This window comes from Scyliorhinus canicula, chromosome 2, assembly GCF_902713615.1.
Source record: "Scyliorhinus canicula chromosome 2, sScyCan1.1, whole genome shotgun sequence".
NCBI classification, from domain to species: domain Eukaryota; kingdom Metazoa; phylum Chordata; class Chondrichthyes; order Carcharhiniformes; family Scyliorhinidae; genus Scyliorhinus; species Scyliorhinus canicula.
In genome coordinates, this window is record NC_052147.1 from 53,225,670 (window position 1) to 53,245,344 (window position 19,675).

Sequence of the window (19,675 nt, forward strand, 5' to 3'; positions counted from 1 at the left end):
GCTTTATGAGGCCCCGATGGCGAGTGTAGCCACGAATAGGAGGAGGTCGGAGTACTTTCGGCTATACCGGGGGACGAGACAGGGGTGTCCCCTGTCCCCCTTGCTCTTTGCGTTGGCAATTGAGCCCCTGGCCATGGCGTTGAGGGAGTCAGGGAACTGGAGGGGCCTGGTACGGAGTGGGGAGGAGCATCGAGTGTCGCTTTATGCGGACGACCTGTTGCTGTATGTGGCGGACCTGGTGGGGGGGATGCCAGAGGTGATGAGGATTCTCTGCGAATTTGGGGGCTTTTCGGGGTACATGCTCAACCTGGGTAAGAGCGAGTTGTTCGTGGTGCACCCGGGGGAACAAGGAGGAGGGGATTGGTAGGCTCCCACTGAAGCAGGCAGGGAGGAGCTACGTAGCAGTCCAGGTGGCTGGGAGCTGGGGGGCCCTGCACAAGCTCAACCTCAAGGTTGGTGGAACAAATGGAGGAAGAGTTCAAAAGGTGGGATATGTTACCGCTGTCACTGGCAGGTAGGGTGCAGTCCGTCAAGATGATGGTGCTCCCGAGGTTTTTGTTCCTGTTCCAGTGCCTTCCAATCCTTATCCCGAAGGCCTTTTTTAGGAGAGTTAACAAGAGTATTACCGGATTTGTGTGGGCGCATGGGACTCCGAGGGCGAGAAGGGTGTTCTTCGAACGGGGCAGGGATGGGGATGGGGGGGATGGGGGGGGGGGGGGGGGGGGGGGGGGGGGGGCCTGCCGCTGCCCAACCTCTGTGGGTACTATTGGGCTGCCAACGCAGCGATGGTGCGTAAGTGGGTAATGGACGGGGAAGGGGCAGCATGGAAGAGGATGGAGATGGCGTCCTGTGTGGACACGAGCCTGGAGGCGCTGGTAACGGCGCCGGTGCCGCTCCCTCCAACGAGGTATACCACGAGTCCAGTGGTGGCAGCTACCCTCAAAATGTGGGGGCAATGGAGGCGCCACGGGGGGAGGTGAGGGGGCTCGATGGAGTCCCCGATACGGGGGAACCACCGGTTTGTTCCAGGGAGCATTGATGGCGGATTTCTGGGCTGGCATAGGGTAGGTATTAGGAGGTTGAGGGACCCTGTTTGTGGATGGGAGGTTCGCGAGCCTGGGGGAGTTAGAGGGGAAGTTTGGGCTCCCCCCGGGACACACGTTCAGGTACACGCAGGTTAGGGCGTTTGCCAGGCGGCAGGTGGAGGGGTTCCCCTTGCTGCCCCCACGTGGGGTACCGGACAGGGTGCTCTCGGGGATGTGGGTTGGAGGAGGGAGGTTTTCGGACATATACCGGGTAATGCAGGAGGTAGATGAGGCCCTGGTGGAGGAGCTGAAGGGTAAATGGGGAGCTGGGTGAGGACATTGAGGAGGGGACGTGGGTGGATGCCCTGGAGAGAGTGAATTCCTCCTCTTCCTGTGCGAGGCTTAGCCTCATACAGTTCAAGGTGCTGCATAGGGCCCACATGACTGGGACAAGGATGAGTAGGTTTTTCGGGGGCGAAGACAGGTGTGCTAGGTGCTCGGGAAGCCCAGCGAACCACGCCCATATGTTTTGGGCGTGCCCAGCGCTGGGGGAGTTTTGGAAGGGGGTAGCAAGGACGGTGTCGAGGGTGGTGGTATCCAGGGTCAAGCCAGGCTGGGGACTCGCAATCTTTGGGGTTGCAGTGGAGCCAGGAGTGCAGGAGGCGAAAGAGGCCGGTGTCCTGGCCTTTGCGTCCCTAGTAGCCCGGCGGAGGATCTTGCTTCAATGGAAGGATGCGAGGCCCCCAAGCGTGGAGGCCTGGATCAATCATCTGGCGGGGTTCATCAAATTGGAGAAGGTGAAAGTTGGTTATTAGAAATGGCTGGAAAAGCCAATCACCATACAAATCTAGTCTTATGTCTGCAACCAGGAACTCAAATTGGAAACTACATCCAAATCACTGGTTTATACCCGCCACATTTTGTCCATGTGTGCGTCCAGGTTGTGCTTAGCAACACAGCAAGATTCCACAAACAGAAATTACTGAACAAAATCAAGATAATAACAAAGAAAACAAAACTTCTAAGACAGCAATGTCTAAGTACTTGTGCATTATAAGTGCCAATCTTGGTAAGAAAAATACTTTCTTCTCTATCAAAGTATTTAATCTTTGAACAATCTTTTATTAAATGTATTGAAAATGCAATGGGGTTTTAGCACTTTAAACATGAGAAAAGAAATGGCACAAGTTTCTATGATTAAAAGATAGAGCAATAGTAAAACATTGAATTAAAATGAGGATAATGGACAAAACTACCCTCCATGGCGATTATTTATTTGCAGTGATGAGAGTTTTTTTATGTTCGACAGAGCTCTACTTGGGTTATTTTCATCTACAGCATTTGGATAGCAAATCTGTACTCACCTTATCTGCACACATGGACACTTTAATGTCCTGTTGTGAAATTTCATAGTGTCGAATATTGCCCACATAGTTTCCAGCAAGCTTTAGAATGTCAGCTGAAATGTACTCCAGCACAGCCACAATGTAAAGGGAAACCTGATAATCTGCTTTGTAACCTAGCACATCCTGCAAAAAAAAGTTACAGAACATTTAAACAGAGCAATCAATTATAATGGAAATCAAATGGAGATAATCAGACCTGTTTGTATTTTTAACTGTCAAAGATCAGGGAGAGGTTGGGAAGGGGCGGGGAAATTGTAGCTGAGAAATTGATAAAAACGTAGATTGTATTTGGATCGCTAAAATTCAAGAAAATAAAGAGACAAACAAAAAGTAACTGTGAAGCTAATCGACAACCATAATTATTTATGCAATTACTTACATCAACTCACTGAAATAGTAATCCATTCATGCTCTTTCCCCTAAATCCATCTAATTTTTTCTTTTCAAATGTTTATCAAATTCCCATTTTAAAGAGTGAAGATTCTGCTTTCATTCTGGGAGGGTTAATATGGAAAACTTTCTTTCCAAACTTTCCGACTTCTCCCTTCACTATTTTGGTGGTGATCTTAAATTTATGCTCTCTAATTACCAACTCATCAGTTTTTAGAGGTGCCTTGATTGTTGCACTAACACAGCAGAGCTTAAACAAATAGTTAGGGTTCATTAGTTGATCCTGATTTACCTCTAAACCTTTGCATAGTATTAAAAATCTCAATTAGATTCATCCTTAAACTTCTCTGATTATTAAAGAAGCATCCATCTTTTCACTCCTTCATGCCTCCAGCCTTTCATTCCTGGCAAAATTTTTGTGAACCATTTCCATGTCTCCAAATCCTTCATATAATGGGTACCCAGAGATGTATGCAGTACTTTAATTGTGGCTTTGCCATCAATGTCTTGAATAAATTTAACATAACTGCCTTGCTTTAATATTCAATACTCCTAGGTGTATATATTTACTAGGAAACATTCCTGGAATGTGGGAATCACCGGCAACACTGGCCTTTATTGTCCAACTCTAATGCACGCTAGAAAATTGTGGAAATCCATTCCTAATTCTTAACGCTCATCTACGATTCTGTCTTAATGCACCTTCACGACACCCTTGTAATCTAGTGCTAACAGAAACTTTTAGCAACACCACTACTCTATCCATATTTCTTTCTCCCCACTCCCCATCTCACTTGATGATGATAGAACCATGAAAAGTAAGATCACAGTTTTGTCCAAACCCAAGTAAAGTCCCCATTATAATTTCTATATCTAAGCCATAATTAATTGTTTAATTTTGATTCAAGTGCTTTGTGCATTCACATGCACACCACTCAAACCTAAATCTACCACTCAACCTAAATTCATTATTTTTTAAAACACTGACCCTTGTCAAAATATTTATTTTTAATCATTCATCAATGTGGGCATCACTGGCAATCCCAGCATTTACACCCCATCCCTAACTAACATTATGAAGTGGAGATGCCGGCGTTGGACTGGGGTGAGTACAGTAAGAAGTTTTACAACACCAGGTCAAAGTCCAACAGGTTTGTTTCGAATCACTAGCTTTCGGAGCACCAGAGGAAGGAGCAGTGCTCCGAAACCTAGTGATTCGAAACAAACCTGTTGGACTTTAACCTGGTGATACAACATTATCAAAGTGGTGCTTACCCACCTTTCTTGCTAATTAGAGGTTTGCTCGATCATTTCAGAGGGCAATTAAAAATCAACCACATTGATGTGGATTTGGTGTCACATATAAGCACAGACTAGGTAAACAGATTTAATACCTTAAATAAGAACATAAGAACTAGGAGCAAGAGTAGGCCATCTGGCCCCTCGAGCCTGCTCCGCCATTCAATGAGATCATGGCTGATATTTTGTGGACTCAGCTCCACTTTCCGGCCTGAACACCATAACCCTTAATCCCTTTATTCTTCAAAAAACTATCTATCTTTATCTTAAAAACATTTATTGAAGGAGCCTCTACTGCTTCACTGGGCAAGGAATTCCATAGATTCACAACCCTTTGGATGAAGAAGTTCCTCCTAAACTCAGTCCTAAATCTACTTCCCCTTATTTTGAGCTATGTCCCCTAGTTCTGTTTTCACCCGCCAGTGGAAACAACCTGCCCACATCTATCCTATCTATTCCCTTCATAATTTTATATGTTTCTATAAGATCCCCCCTCATCCTTCTAAATTCCAACGAGTACAGTCCCAGTCTACTCAACCTCTGCTCATAATCCAACCCCTTCAGATCTGGGATTAACCTAGTGAATCTCCTCTGCACATCCTCCAGTGCCAATACGTCCTTTCTCAAGTAAGGAGACCAAAACTGAACATAATACTCCAGGTGTGGCCTCACTAACACCTTATACAATTGCAGCATAACCTCCCTAGTCTTAAACTCCATCCCTCTAGCAATGAAGGACAAAGCTCCATTTGCCTTCTTAATCACCTGTTGCACCTGTAAACCAACTTTTTGCGACTCATGCACTAGCACACCCAGGTCTCTCTGCATAGCAGCATTTTTTAATATTTTATCATTAAAATAATAATCCCTTTTGCTGTTATTCCTACCAAATGGATACCCTCACATTTGTCAACATTGTATTCCATCTGCCAGACCCTAGCCCATTCACTTAACCTATCCAAATCCCTCCGCAGACTTCCAGTATCCTCTGCACTTTTCACTTTACCACTCATCTTAGTGTCGTCTGCAAACTTGGACACATTGCCCTTAGTCCCCAACTCCAAATCATTTATGTAAATTGTGAACAATTGTGGGCCCAACACTGATCCCCGAGGGACACCACTAGCTACTGATTGACAACCAGAGAAACACCCATTAATCCCCACTCTTTGCTTTCTATTAATTAACCAATCCTCTATCCATGCTACTACTTTACCCTTAATGCCATGCATCTTTATCTTATGCAGCAACCTTTTGTGTGGCACCTTGTCAAAAGCTTTCAGGAAATCCAGATATACCACATCCATTGGCTCCCCGTTATCTACCGCACTGGTAATGCCCTCAAAAAAATTCCACTAAATTAGTTAGGCATGATCTGCTCTTTATGAACCCATGCTGCGTCAGCCCAATGGGACAATTTCTATCCAGATGCCTCGCTATTTCTTCCTTGATGATAGATTCCAGCATCTTTCCTACTACCAAAGTTAAGCTCACTGGCCTATAATTACTCGCTTTCTGCCTACCTCCTTTTTTAAACAGTGATGTCACGTTTGCTAATTTCCAGTCCACCGGGACCATCCTAGAGTCTAGTGAATTTTGGTAAATTATCACTAGTGCATTTACAATTTCCCTAGCCATCTCTTTTAGCACTCTGGGATGCATTCCATCAGGGCCAGGAGACTTGTCTACCTTTAGCTTGCCCATCACTACCTCCTTAGTGATAACAATCCTCTCAAGGTCCTCACCTGTCATAGCCTCATTTCTATCAGTCACTGGAATGTTATTTGTGTCTTCCACTGTGAAGACCGACCCAAAAAACCTGTTCAGTTCCTCAGCCATTTCCTCATCTCCCATTATTAAAACTCCCTTCTCGTCCTCTAAAAGAACCAATATTTACGTTAGCCACTTTTTTATTTTATATATTTGTAGAAACTTTTATTATGTTTTTATATTCTGAGCAAGTATACGCTCATAATCTATCTTACTCTTCTTTATAGCTTTTTTAATAGCTTTCTGTTGCCCCCTAAAGATTTCCCAGTCCTCTAGTCCCCCACTAATCTTTGCCACTTTGTATGTTTTTTCCTTCAATTTGATACTCTCCCTTATTTCCTGAGATATCCACAGTCGATTTTCCCTCTTTCTACCGTCCTTCCCTTTTGTTGGTATAAACCTTTGCTGAGCACTGTGAAAAATTGCTTGGAAGGTTCTCCACTGTTCCTCAACTGTTCCTTCCAAGAGGATCCCTAACTATGAGATCATTAATCAATCCTGTCTCATTACACAGGACAAGATCTAGGACCGCTTGTTCCCTTGTAGGTTCCATTACATACTGTTCTAGGAAACTATCGCGGATACATTCTATAAACTCCTCCTCCAGGCTGCCTTGACCGACCTGGTTAAACCAATCGACATGTAGGTTAAAATCCCCCATGATAACTGCTGTACCATTTCTACATGCATCTGTTATTTCTTTGTTTGTTGCCTGCCCCACCATAATGTTACTATTTGGTGGCCTATAGACTACTCCTATCAGTGACTTTTTTGCCTTACTAGTCCTGATTTCCACCCAAATGGATTCAACCTTATCCTCCATAGCACCGATGTCATCCCTTACTATTGCCCGGATGTCATCCTTAAATAACAGAGCTGCACCACCTCCCTTACCATCCACTCTGTCCTTCCGAATAGCTTGATACCCGTGGATATTTAACTCCCAGTCGTGACCATCCTTTAACCATGTTTCAGAAATGGCCACTAAAGTCATTCACGATGATTTGCGCCATCAACTCATTTACCTTATTCCGAATACTACGAGCATTCAGGTAAAGTACACTTATGTTGGCTTTTTTACCTCTGTTTTGAATCTTAACACCTCGATCAGTAACCTCTCCCAAGTTATATTTCCTCTTAACTTTTCTCCTAATTTTCCTTGTCGTTGAACCCATATCTTCATGTAACAACCTGCCGTGTCGCTAACCATTAATGTTTTTACTTCCAGTTTTATTCCTTTTAGTATTACTGGGCCTATTCACTGAGCTCCCCTCAGTCACTGTACCTTGTACTGTCGCCCTTTTTGATTTTTGACTATAACTTCTCTGCCTAGGGCAGCACGGTGGCCTAGTGGTTAGCACAACCGCCTCACGGCGCTGAGGTCCCAGGTTCGATCCCGGCTCTGGGTCACTGTCCGTGTGGAGTTTGCACATTCTCCCCGTGTCTGCGTGGGTTTCGCCCCACAGCCCAAAAACGTGCAAGCTAGGTGGATTGGCCACGCTAAATTGCCCCTTAATTGGAAAAATGATTGGGTACACTAAATTTTTAATAAAAAAAAAAAAAAAAAAAAATAACTTCTCTGCCTTACACTTTCCCCTTTACTTCCTTTTGCTTCTGTCCCTGTTTTACTACCTTCCAACTTCCTGCATCGCTTCCCATCCCCCTGCATCAATGAACCTGAAACTTTTAAATAAGGGGGATGAAGTCAGGGAAGATCCAAGGGCCAGACGGATACCCGGTAGAGTTCTCCAAGGGGTTCGTGAAAGAGTGGTCATCGCATTTGCTGGGGATGTTCAGTGAGGCGCTGGAAAAGGGGGAGCGGAGACATTGACACAGGCATCGATTATGTTAATCATTAAGAAGGAGAAGGATCTGCTGGAATGTGGGGCATATAGGCATACTTCACTGTTAAACACAAATGTGAAAGTGCTGACCAAATTAGTGGTGGGGAGGACGGAGGGGTGTGTACCAGGGGTGGTCGCAGAGGACTTAATGGGTTTTGTAAAAGGGAGGCAGCTCTCCAGTAACATCAGGAGGCTGCTAAATGTGATGATGACCCTATTAGGGGGGCGGGTACCGGAGGTTGTGCTCTCTACGGATGCGGAGAAGGCTTTAGATTGGTTGGAGTGGAGGTACCTGTTTGAGGTAGTGGGACAGTTTGGGTTTGGCTCAAAGTTTGTGGCATGTTGTACGTGGCCCCGGTGGTGAGTGTACGGAGAAATGAGATGAGTTCGCGGAGCTTTGGATGGCATAGGGGATGGAGGCAGGGATGTCTGCTGTCATTCACCACTGCTGTTCACACTGGTGATAGAGTCCTTGGTGATGGCCCTTCCACCAGGGGGTCAATGGAGTAGCAGGGGATCGTGAAGCGGAGTAGGGAACACAGGGTGTTGGTGTATGCAGACAACCTGTTGCTGTTTGTGTCGGACCCGCTGGAGCGTATGGGGAGAATTATGGACATACAGGAGATGTTTGGGGCCTTTTTGGGATACAAATTAAACATCGGGAGGAGTCAGGTGTTCCCGGTGAATGCGGCTGGTCAGGTGCATTGCCATTTAGGGCAGCCAGGGATAGGTTTAGGTATTTGGGGGCCAAGGTGACGGGGGAAATGGGCGACGTTGCACAAGTGGAATCTGACAATGTTGATGGGGGAGGTTACGGGGCATTTTAGGAGATGGGATACGTTGCACCTGACATTGGCGGCGGGTGGGGGGGGGGTGTTCAGGTGGTTAAAGATGAATGTGCTGCTGAGGATCCGGTTTACATTCCATACCCTCCCGATCTTTATCGCTAAGTCTTTCTTCCGGAAATTGGAGGTAGTGATCTCGGAGTTTGTATGAGCGGGGAAGGTGCCATAAAGAAGGTCCTGTTACAGAGGCAGAGGCAAAAAGGGGGGGGCGGCGAATGTGGAAAAGTTAAGACGGTGGCGAGGGAGAGGGATTAGAGTGGGTTATGGTGAAGGAGTCCTGAAAGGGGTCCAGCTTGGTGGCCATGGTGACAGCGTCGCTTCCGCTGGCTCCAGGCAGGTATACGATGAGCCCGGTGGTACAGTCCATGATCAGGTTGTGGAACGAACTGAGGAGCCCCCTTAAGATGGAGGGGATGTCGGTGCTGACATCGCTGTGTGGAAATCACAGGTTTAAGCCAGGGAAGATGGATGGCATGTATGGGAAGTGGAAGGATGTGGGACTGGTGAGGGCGAGGGATTTGTATCTAGAAGATAAATTTGTAGGCATGGAAGAGCTGCGAGAGACGTTTGAGTTGCCGAAGGAAATTGAATTCAGATATCTGCAAGTGAGGGATTTCGGGCGGGAGAAATGGAGAATGGTTCCCAAGCTACTGGAGCGGTTGTTGCTCCTGGATGTGGAGGGCAGGATTGATAATATATATGGTTGGCTGGGGGAGCAATGGCGAACGCAGGTAGTGACGATCAAGAATGGGAACAATTGGAAGATGGGGGGGGGGGGAAAGAAATAGGATGGGGAGTGTGGAGTGAGGCAATGCGTACGGTAAATTTGACCTCCTCGTCCGTGAGGATGAGCTTGATTCATAGAATTATTCACAGAATGTACGATGCAGGAACAGCCCATTGAGTCTGCACCGGCCCTTGTAAAGGGCACCGTAACCCAGTAACTCAAAGTAACCTTTTGGACACTAAAGGACAATTTAGCATGGTCAATCCACCTAACCTGCACATCTTTGCACTGTGGAGGAAACCGGAGCACCTGGAGGAAACCCACGCAGACACGGGGAGAAAGTGCAAACTCCATACAGACAGCCACCTGAGGCCGGAATTGAACCTGGGACCCTGGAACTGTGAGGCAGCAGTGCTAACCACTGTGCCACCATGCCAGATTCAATTCAAGGTGGTGCACAGGGTCCGAATGACCCAGGCGAGGATGAGTGGATTCTTCCAGAGGGTGGCGGACAAGTGTGAGAAGTGTGGACGAGGGCCAGCAAACCATGCGCAATGTTCTGGGGCTGTGAGAAGTTGAAGAGATACTGGGAAGCAGTGTTCGAGACGCTATCAAAGATTGTGGGGGTGGAGGTCAGGCCGGACCCAATGGTGATGATCTCTGCGGTGTCGGAAATGACTGAGCTGATGGAGGGTAAGGGGAGCAATATCGTGGCCTTCGCCTCTGTAACTGCTGGATTGGCGATTGGCAGCACCGCCCGGGTGGTAGCCTGTCTGACGGACCTGTATGACTTCCTGCTGCTGGAAAAGATCGTTCAAGTTGAGGGGATCAGTGCAGGGCTTTGAGGCACAATTGGGGCTGTTCATGGCAATGCTGGGAGAATTATTTGTCATGAGGGGGGGGATGATGATGTACACTGTGAAGGTGTACCTTCAGCCCAAGCCCAAGCCCCTACCCTATCCCCGTAACCCAGTGACCCCACCTAACGTTTTGGACACTAAAGGACAATTTAGCATGGTCAACCCACCTAACCTACACATCTTTGGACTGTGGGAGGAAACCGGAGGACCCGGAGGAAACCCACGCAGACACAAGGAGAAAGTGCAAACTCCACATGGTGAAGTTTGAACTCGTATCTCTACATCATTAGTCCAGGTCTCTGGATAACAACAAAAGTTCTCATGAACTATTCGGAGTGTGTGACTTTTTTACAATAGAATTAAACACCAGCAGAGTTCTCACTGCAAATAGCAAAATGTATTCCCTTCCTATGATGCCGTTCAGGAGTACACTGAATGTCACGTGAAGGACAAAGAAGTTGCATCAATTCCTAAAAGCTCTCCACACATTATTCTCAGAAGGGTCGGACAAACAAAACTGAAGGAATAAAAAAATAACAAATTAACAAGTACATCACCCCTGGTGCCAATATCTCCTCCATCATGCAAATTGCTCCCTGAAATTCTTCAACTCCACAAGCCAAACTTTACGACTTCTGGCTGGTTATAAGCTGGATGCTTTGCTAATTGGATATTGTTTTTAAACTACACATAGCAATGTCTATAGAACACACTTCACAGAATCACACAGGGCAAAAGAGGCCCTTCAGTCCATCAAGTCTGCACCAACAAAAGAAAAAAACACCTGACCCACAAATCCCATTTGCTAGCACTTAACCCATAGCCTTGAATGTTATGACGTGCCAAGTGCTCATCCAGGTACTTTTTAAAGGATGTGAGACAACCTGCCTCTACCAACCTCCCAGGTAGTGCATTGCAGACCATCACCACACTCTGGGTAAATAATGTTGTTCTTCACATCCCCCCCTAAACCTCCTGCCCTCACTTTTAAGTTGTGTCCCTCGTGACTGACCCTTCAGCTAAGGGGAACAGCTGCTCCCTATCCACCCTGCCCATGCCCCCCATAATATTGTACACCTGGATCAGGTTGCCCCTCAGTCTTCACTGCTTCAACCAAAACAACCCAAGCCTAAGACCATAAGACCATAAGACATAGGAGTGGAAGTAAGGCCATTCGGCCCATCGAGTCCACTCCGCCATTCAATCATGGCTGATGGGCATTTCAACTCCACCTACTTTTTTTTTAAAATTTAGAGTGCCCAATTCATTTTTTCCAATTAAGGGGCAATTTAGCATGGCCAATCCACCTACAATGCACATTTTTGGGTTGTGGGGGCGAAACCCACGCAAACACGGGGAGAATGTGCAAACTCCACACGGACAGTGACCCAGAGCCAGGATCGAACCTGGGACCTCAGCGCCGTGAGGCTACAGGGCTAACCCACTGAGCCACCATGCTGCCCTCAACTCCACCTACCAGCATTCTCCCCGTAGCCCTTAATTCCTCGCGACATCAAGAATTTATCTATCTCTGCCTTGAAGCCATTTAGCGTCCCGGCCTCCACTGCACTCCGCGGCAATGAATTCCACAGGCCCACCACTCTCTGGCTGAAGAAATGTCTCCGCATTTCTGTTCTGAATTTACCCCCTCTAATTCTAAGGCTGTGCCCACGGGTCCTCGTCTCCTCGCCTAACGGAAACAGTTTCTTTGCGTCCACCCTTTCTAAGCCATGTATTATCTTGTAAGTTTCTATTAGATCTCCCCTTAACCTTCTAAACTCCAATGAATACAATCCCAGGATCCTCAGCCATTCATCATATGTTAGACCCGCCATTCCAGGGATCATCCGTGTGAATCTCCGCTGGACACGCTCCAGTGCCAGTATGTCCTTCCTGAGATGTGGGGCCCAAAACTGGACACACTACTCCAAATGGGGCCTAACCAGAGCCTTATAAAGGCTCAGTAGCACATCGCTGCTTTTATATTCCAACCCTCTTGAGATAAATGACAACATTGCATTAAACATTGCATTCGCTTTCTTAATCACAGATTCAACCTGCATGTTTACCTTTAGGGAATCCTCGACTAGCACTCCCAGATCCCTTTGTACTTTGGCATTATGAATTTTCTCACCGTTTAGAAAGTAGTCTATGCTTGGATTCTTTTTTCCAAAGTGCAAGACCTCACATTTTCTCACGTTGAATTGCATCAGCCATTTCCTGCACCACTCTCCCAAACTGTCTAGATCCTTCTGCAGCCTCCCCACTTCCTCAGCACTACCTGCCTGACCACCTAACTTCGTATCATCGGCAAACTTCGCTAAAATGCCCCCAGTCCCTTCATCCAGATCATTAATATATATGGTGAACAGCTGCGGCCCCAACACTGAACCCTGTGGGACACCGCTGGTCACCGGCTGCCATTCCAAAAAAGAACCTTTTATCCCAACTCTCTGCTTCTGTCAGACAGCCAATCCTCAACCCATGCCAGTAGCTCACCTCGAACACCATGGGCCCTCACCTTACTCAGCAGCCTCCTGTGTGGCACCTTATCAAAGGCCTTTTGGAAATCCAGAAAGACCACATCCACTGGGTTTCCCTGGTCTAACCTACTTGTCACCTCCTCAAAGAATTCTAACAGGTTCGTCAGGCACGACCTCCCCTTACTAAATCCATGTTGACTTGTTCTAATCCGACCCTGCTCTTCCAAGAATTTAGAAATCTCATCCTTAACGATCGATTCTAGAATTTTACCAACACCCGAGGTTAGGCTAATTGGCCTATAATTTTCCATTTTTTGTCTTGATCCTTTCTTGAACAAGGGGGTTACAACAGCGATCTTCCAATCGTCCGGGACTTTCCCTGACTCCAGTGATTTTTGAAAGATCTCAACCAACGCTTCCGCTATTTCTTCAGCCACCTCCCTCAGAACTCTAGGGTGTAGCCCATCGGGGCCAGGAGATTTGTCAATTTTAAGACCTTTTAGCTTTTTTAGCACCATCTCTTTTGTAATGGCAACCATACTCAACTCAGCCCCCTGACCCTCTATAATTTTTGGGATATTACTCATGTCTTCCACTGTGAAGACAGACGCAAAGTACTTATTAAGTTCTCCAGCCATTTCCTCGTCTCCCATCACTAGCCTTCCGGAATCAGTTTGAATTGGCCCAATGTCTACTTTGGCCTGTCGTTTGTTTCTTATGTATTGAAAGAAACTTTTACTATCATTTCTTATATTACTGGCTAGCCTGCCTTCATATTTGATCCTCTCCTTCCTTATTTGTCTCTTTGTTAACCTCTGTTTGTTTTTGTAGCCTTCCCAATCTTCTGATTTCCCAGTGCTTTTGGCCACTTTATAGGATCTCTCTTTTTCTTTGATACATTTCCTGACCTCCTTTGTCAGCCATGGCTGTCTAATCCCTCCCCGGATAATCTTTCTTTTCTTGGGGATGAACCTCTGTACAGTGTCCTCAATTATGCATACAAACTCCTGCCATTTTTGCTCTGCTGTCTTCCCCACTAGGGTCTGCTTCCAGTCGATTTTCGCCAGTTCCTCTCTCATGCCCTCGTAATTACCTTTATTTAACTGTAACACCATTACATCCGATTTTGCCTTCTCTCTTTCAAACTGCAGACTGAACTCAACCATATTATGATCGCTGCTTCCTAAGTGTTCCCTTACTTTAAGATCTTTTATAAAGTCTGGTTCATTACATAGCACTAGGTCCAGAATAGCCTGCTCCCTTGTGGGCTCCATGACAAGCTGTTCCAAAAAGCCATCTTGTAAGCATTCCATGAATTCCTTTTCTTTGGATCCACTTGCTACGTTATTTACCCAATCCACCTGCATATTGAAGTCCCCCATGATCACCGTGACCTTGCCTTTCTGACATGCCTTTTCTATTTCCCGGTACATGTTGCGCCCCTGGTCCTGACCACTGTTAGGAGGTCTGTACATAACTCCCATTATGGTTTTTTTGCCTTTGTGGTTCCTCAATTCTACCCACACAGACTCCACATCATCCGACCCTATGTCGTTTAGTGCCATAGATTTAATTTTGTTCTTAACTAACAAGGCAACCCCACCCCCTCGGCCCACCTCCCTGTCTTTTCGATAGGTTGTATATCCTTGGATGTTTAACTGCCAGTTCTGAACCCCCTGCAGCCATGTCTCTGTGATGCCTACCACATCATAATCATTCACGATGATCTGTGCCATTAGTTCGTCTACTTTGTTACAAATGCTACGAGCATTCAGGTAAAGTGCCTTAATGCTAACTTTCTTATCATTACAGATATTGGAAGTCCTAAGATGTCCAAAGTTATCCTTCCTTTTTGTTGAATTCCTAGTCTGCCTCAAGCTTAAATCCACCTGCCTACATGTTATCCTCCTGCGTATCTTGCCATTTAACTCCATGCTCCCTGTCGCTTTCACTTTCCCTTCCCCCCAACTCAGAAGTTTAAAGTCCTACTGACCACCCTAAGCCTATCAAACCTCTCTTCATAACTTAAATTGTGCCATTCCAGGCAACATTCTGGTGAATCTCATCTGCACCTCATCCAGTGCAATCACATCCTCCCCATAATATGGTGACCAGAACTGCACACTGTACTCCCAGCTGTGGTCTTCACAAAGTTTTTTACAACTCCAATATGACCTCCCTGCTTTTTCATAATCTATGCGTCGATTGATAACCCTCTTAACCTGCCCTTCCACCTTCCGAGGTCGATGGACAATCACGCCAAGGTCCCTTTGTTCTTCAGAACATCCTAATGTTATGCTGTACAGTGAATACTTCTTTGTCAAATGACTCTTCTCAAAGAATATCACCTCACACTTTTCAGGCTTAAATTCCATCTGCCAATTATCTGTCTATTTGACCATCCCGTCTATATCTTCCTGTAACCCTAGACACAACCTCACTGTTCCCCATCCAGCCAAACTGTGTCAGCCGCAAACTTACTGATCCTACCCCCACATAGTCATCTATGTAATTTACATAAATGGCAAATAATAGGACACCCAGTGTAGATCCTTGCGGTACACCACTGAACACTGGCTTCCAGTCACTAAAGCAACCTTCAGTTATCACCCCGTTTCCTACAACTAAGCCAATTTTGAATCCAGTTTATCAAATTACCCTGTATCCTATTTGCATTTACCTTCTTTAGAAATCTCCCATGTAGGCCCTTGTCAAAGGCTTTGCTGAAGTCCTTATAAACTGCACAAACAGCATTACCCTCATCTACACACCTGGTGACCTCTTCATAAAATCCAATTGAATTTTTAGGCATGACCTCCATCCGACAAATCCATGCTGACTATCCCTAATCAAACTTTGCCTTTTCAAGTGGAGATAAGATTCTCTCCTTCAGAATTTTCTCCAATAGTTTCCCTATCACTGACGTGAGACTCAGTCGTCTGCACTTCCCTGGCTTATCTCTTTAACCCTTCTTAAAGAGTGGAACCACATTAGCTGTTCTCCAGTCGTCTGGCACCTCCCCGGTGCCAGAGAGAAATTAAAAATTTGGGTCAGAGCCCCTGCAATCTCCTCCTTCACCTCCCCCAGCAACCTGGGACACAATTCATCCAGACCTGGTGATTTGTCCACTTTTAAGCCTGCCAAAATCCTCCAATACCTTATCACTCCCTATGTTAATTTGCTCAAGGAGTTTGCACATTCTCCCCGTGTTTGCGTGGGTTTCGCCCCCACAACCCAAAAATGTGCAAGCTAGGTGGATTGGCCATGCTAAAAATTGCCCCTCAATTAGAAATTTTTTAAAAATTTGCTCAAGAACCTCGCAGTCTCTCTGAGTTCCATATCTACCTCCTCATTCTCTTGAGCGAAGACGGATGTGAAGTGTTTGTTCAACAGCCCACCAATGTCCTCTAGTTCCATCCACAGATTGCTCCTTGGTCCCTACTTTTCCCTGGTTACCCTCTTCCCATTGAAGTAGTTATAGAATACCTTGGAATTTTCCCTAGTTTTATCAGCCAAAGCTTTCTCGTATCCCCTCACTCCTCTCCCACTTGCTTTCTTAAGCTCCACCCTGCACTTTCTGTACTCCAGTAATTTGCTCCCCTTATGTTTGCTAAAAGCCTCTCTTTCCTTTCTCATCGTATCCTGAATATCCCAGGTCATCCATGATTTTCTGGGCCTGTTGCTCCACCCTATTACCCCAGAGGGAACATGTTGGGCCTGTAGCCCTCCCACCCCCATTTCCTTTTTGAGTGCCCCCCACTGCTCTTCTGTAGATTTTCCCACAAGCAACTGTTCCCAGCCTACTTTGGCCAGAGCCTGCCTTCTGTATGTCCTTACTCAACATAATATGGGCGCAGTAATACGAGGTGGCCATTGTGTAGCTGAAGTCCAATTTTCAAATGTTACTATGATTCCAAAAATACAACACAGGATATAAGGAGAGAGAAAAAACTTCTAACAGGGAAGCCTGAAAATGCTGTTAGACTCAACTAAAGGAGCAAACCACTGATAGGTATTGAAGGGAGGTATTGAAGGGGAAAATACATTTCTGTCAAAATCAAATCCACCTATTTACAATCATGTGTACCTTCTATGGAGCTAATTGCGGAATTATTTCACATTTAACACGATTAAAGGCATTTCCAGTTGATCAAACATTCCATGGCCCCAAAACATTCCTAAATTCATTCATTTGCAAACCAAAGCAAACATTAAAGCAATATTTTACAGTACAACACATTCTCAATTACATAAGCATATGATCAAAACAAACTTCCACCTTTAATAAAGGATGTATTTTATCCACTGGTAGAAGAAGAGGATTCCTCCGTCTGCGTTTCTCAATAGCAGACTGTGCATCAGCAATAGCCCATTTGTCAATTGGGTGTGGAAAGGTTTTTTGAACACGCTCCTAAGAGGAAAAGCAAAATAAATGTATCCATTTTGAATAACACATGAAGAATGTCAGCTTAAATAACATCACAGGTCGAGTCCTACTGCTCCTGACTAAAATTCTAAATGATTTTAAAACTATCAATATTTATCCTACTGCAGTAAATGTCAACGCTCTCCCAAATGAAAAATTAAATAAATAATGTCCACCTGCTCTAGAAACAGAATGTATAACCGAGCAACATTACTAGATGTTCACAAAGTACAAACAAATCTCAGCATTAAGTTTTGATATAGGACATTTGGCAATCAATACCTTTACAGAAATCAATCTGCTTAACTACTGAAACTCCAGTTAACTAAATCTGTTAATTGTCAGAACTTATGCAGAAAAATGCTGTGGGTGAAATGTCTCCTTATTACTTAGTTTGCTGACAGTCTGCCTCTCATCCAACAAAAATAAAACTTCATCCCATGAGAAATTAAACGTTTGTGTATTCTGTTTGTCTCTATTCCCGTGTTTACGATTTTGCCGCAGCATTTGTGCAAAATCTCATGGTCTGCAATTTTTACCTATTGCATTAACCATCAAATAGGTCCCCTCCATTATGGAGGGAGACCGAGGGAGAGAGAGCAGAGGCAGAGGGAGAGAGAGCAGGGACAGAGGGAGAATGACAGAGTGAGAGGGAGGGTTAATGACAGGGAGGGTGTGAGAGTTACAGAGGGTGACTGAGAGAGTGACAGAGGGAGGATGAGAGAGAGTGAGAGCATGAGAGTGTGAGCATGTGAGAGTGACATCGTAAGAGAGTGAAAGTATGAGAGATTGCAAGAGAGTGAGAGATGTATGAGACTGAAGAGCGTGACAGAGTGTGAGTGAGTGAGAGAGAATAGTGTGAGAGTGAGAGAGAGTAGTGAGAGCGTGAGATAGTGAGAGCATGAGAGAGAGAGAGAGAGATAGTGAGCGCATGAGGGCGAGAGAGAGTGAGATAGTGAGAGCATGAGAGAGAGAGATAGTGAGAGCGTGAGAGAGAGAGAGAAAGTAAGATAGTGAGAGCATGAGAGAGAGAGTGAGAGCATGAGAGCGTAAGAGAGAGAGTGAGATAATGAGATAGTGAGACTCAGCATGAGCGTGAAAGTGAGCATGAGCGAGGGTGAGAAAGAGAACATGAGCGTGGGCGAGGGGGCGGGCGAGAGGGAGAGGGCGGGCGAGAGGGAGAGGGCGGGCGAGAGGGAGAGGGCGGGCGAGAGGGAGAGGGCGGGCGAGAGGGAGAGGGCGGGCGAGAGGGCGTGGGCGAGAGGGCGTGGGCGAGAGGGCGGGCGGCCGAGCCCGAGGGCGAGAGGGCGGGCGGCCGAGCCGAGGGCGAGAGGGCGGGCGGCCGAGCCGAGGGCGAGAGGGCGGGCGACCGCGCGAGGGCGACAGCGCGAGGGCGACAGCGCGAGGGCGACAGCGCGAGGGCGACAGCGCGAGGGCGACAGCGCGAGGGCGACAGCGCGAGGGCGACAGAGCGAGGGCGACAGCGCGAGGGCGACAGAGCGAGGGCGACAGCGCGAGGGCGACAGAGCGAGGGCGACAGCGCGAGGGCGACAGAGCGAGGGCGACAGCGCGAGGGCGACAGCGCGAGGGCGACAGAGCGAGGGCGACAGAGCGAGGGCGACAGAGCGAGGGCGACAGAGCGAGGGCGACAGCGCGAGGGCGACAGCGCGAGGGCGACAGAGCGAGGGCGACAGAGCGAGGGCGACAGAGCGAGGGCGACAGAGCGAGGGCGACAGAGCGAGGGCGACAGGGCGGGGGCGACAGGGCGGGGGCGACAGGGCGGGGGCGACAGGGCGGGGGCGACAGGGCGGGGGCGACAGGGCGGGGGCGACAGGGCGGGGGCGACAGGGCGGGGGCGACAGGGCGGGGGCGACAGGGCGGGGGCGACAGAGCGAGGGCGACAGAGCGAGGGCGAGAGGGCGGGCGACAGAGCGAGGGCGAGAGGGCGGGCGAGAGAGCGAGGGCGAGAGGGCGGGGCGACAGAGCGAGGGCGAGAGGGCGGGCGACAGAGCGAGGGCGAGAGGGCGGGCGACAGAGCGAGGGCGAGAGGGCGGGCGACAGAGCGAGGGCGAGAGGGCGGGCGACAGAGCGAGGGCGAGAGGGCGGGCGACAGAGCGAGGGCGAGAGGGCGGGCGACAGAGCGAGGGCGAGAGGGCGGGCGACAGAGCGAGGGCGAGAGGGCGGGCGACAGAGCGAGGGCGAGAGGGCGGGCGACAGAGCGAGGGCGAGAGGGCGGGCGACAGAGCGAGGGCGAGAGGGCGGGCGACAGAGCGAGGGCGAGAGGGCGGGCGACAGAGCGAGGGCGAGAGGGCGGGCGACAGAGCGAGGGCGAGAGGGCGGGCGACAGAGCGAGGGCGAGATTGCGGGCGACAGAGCGAGGGCGAGAGTGCGGGCGACAGAGCGAGGGCGAGAGGGCGGGAGACAGAGCGAGGGCGAGAGTGCGGGCGACAGAGCGAGGGCGAGAGTGCGGGCGACAGAGCGAGGGCGAGAGTGCGGGCGACAGAGCGAGGGCGAGAGTGCGGGCGACAGAGCGAGGGCGAGAGTGCGGGCGACAGAGCGAGGGCGAGAGTGCGGGCGACAGAGCGAGGGCGAGAGTGCGG

At 48.0% G+C, this 19,675-nt stretch overlaps 1 protein-coding gene across 2 annotated transcripts in view; it reads right to left on the bottom strand.

Annotated features, from left to right (window-relative positions):
- sos2 (son of sevenless homolog 2 (Drosophila)) overlaps positions 1-19,675 on the bottom strand; it is a 148,993-nt gene that overhangs the window by 97,024 nt on the left and 32,294 nt on the right. For both annotated transcript variants that reach the window (XM_038778276.1, XM_038778275.1), the window contains exons 3-4: positions 16,929-17,060; positions 2,390-2,554 (exon numbers count right to left, since the gene is read on the bottom strand). In XM_038778276.1, coding sequence (XP_038634204.1) covers positions 2,390-2,554; positions 16,929-17,060 — 297 coding nt within the window. The remainder of the gene's footprint in view (positions 1-2,389; positions 2,555-16,928; positions 17,061-19,675) is intronic.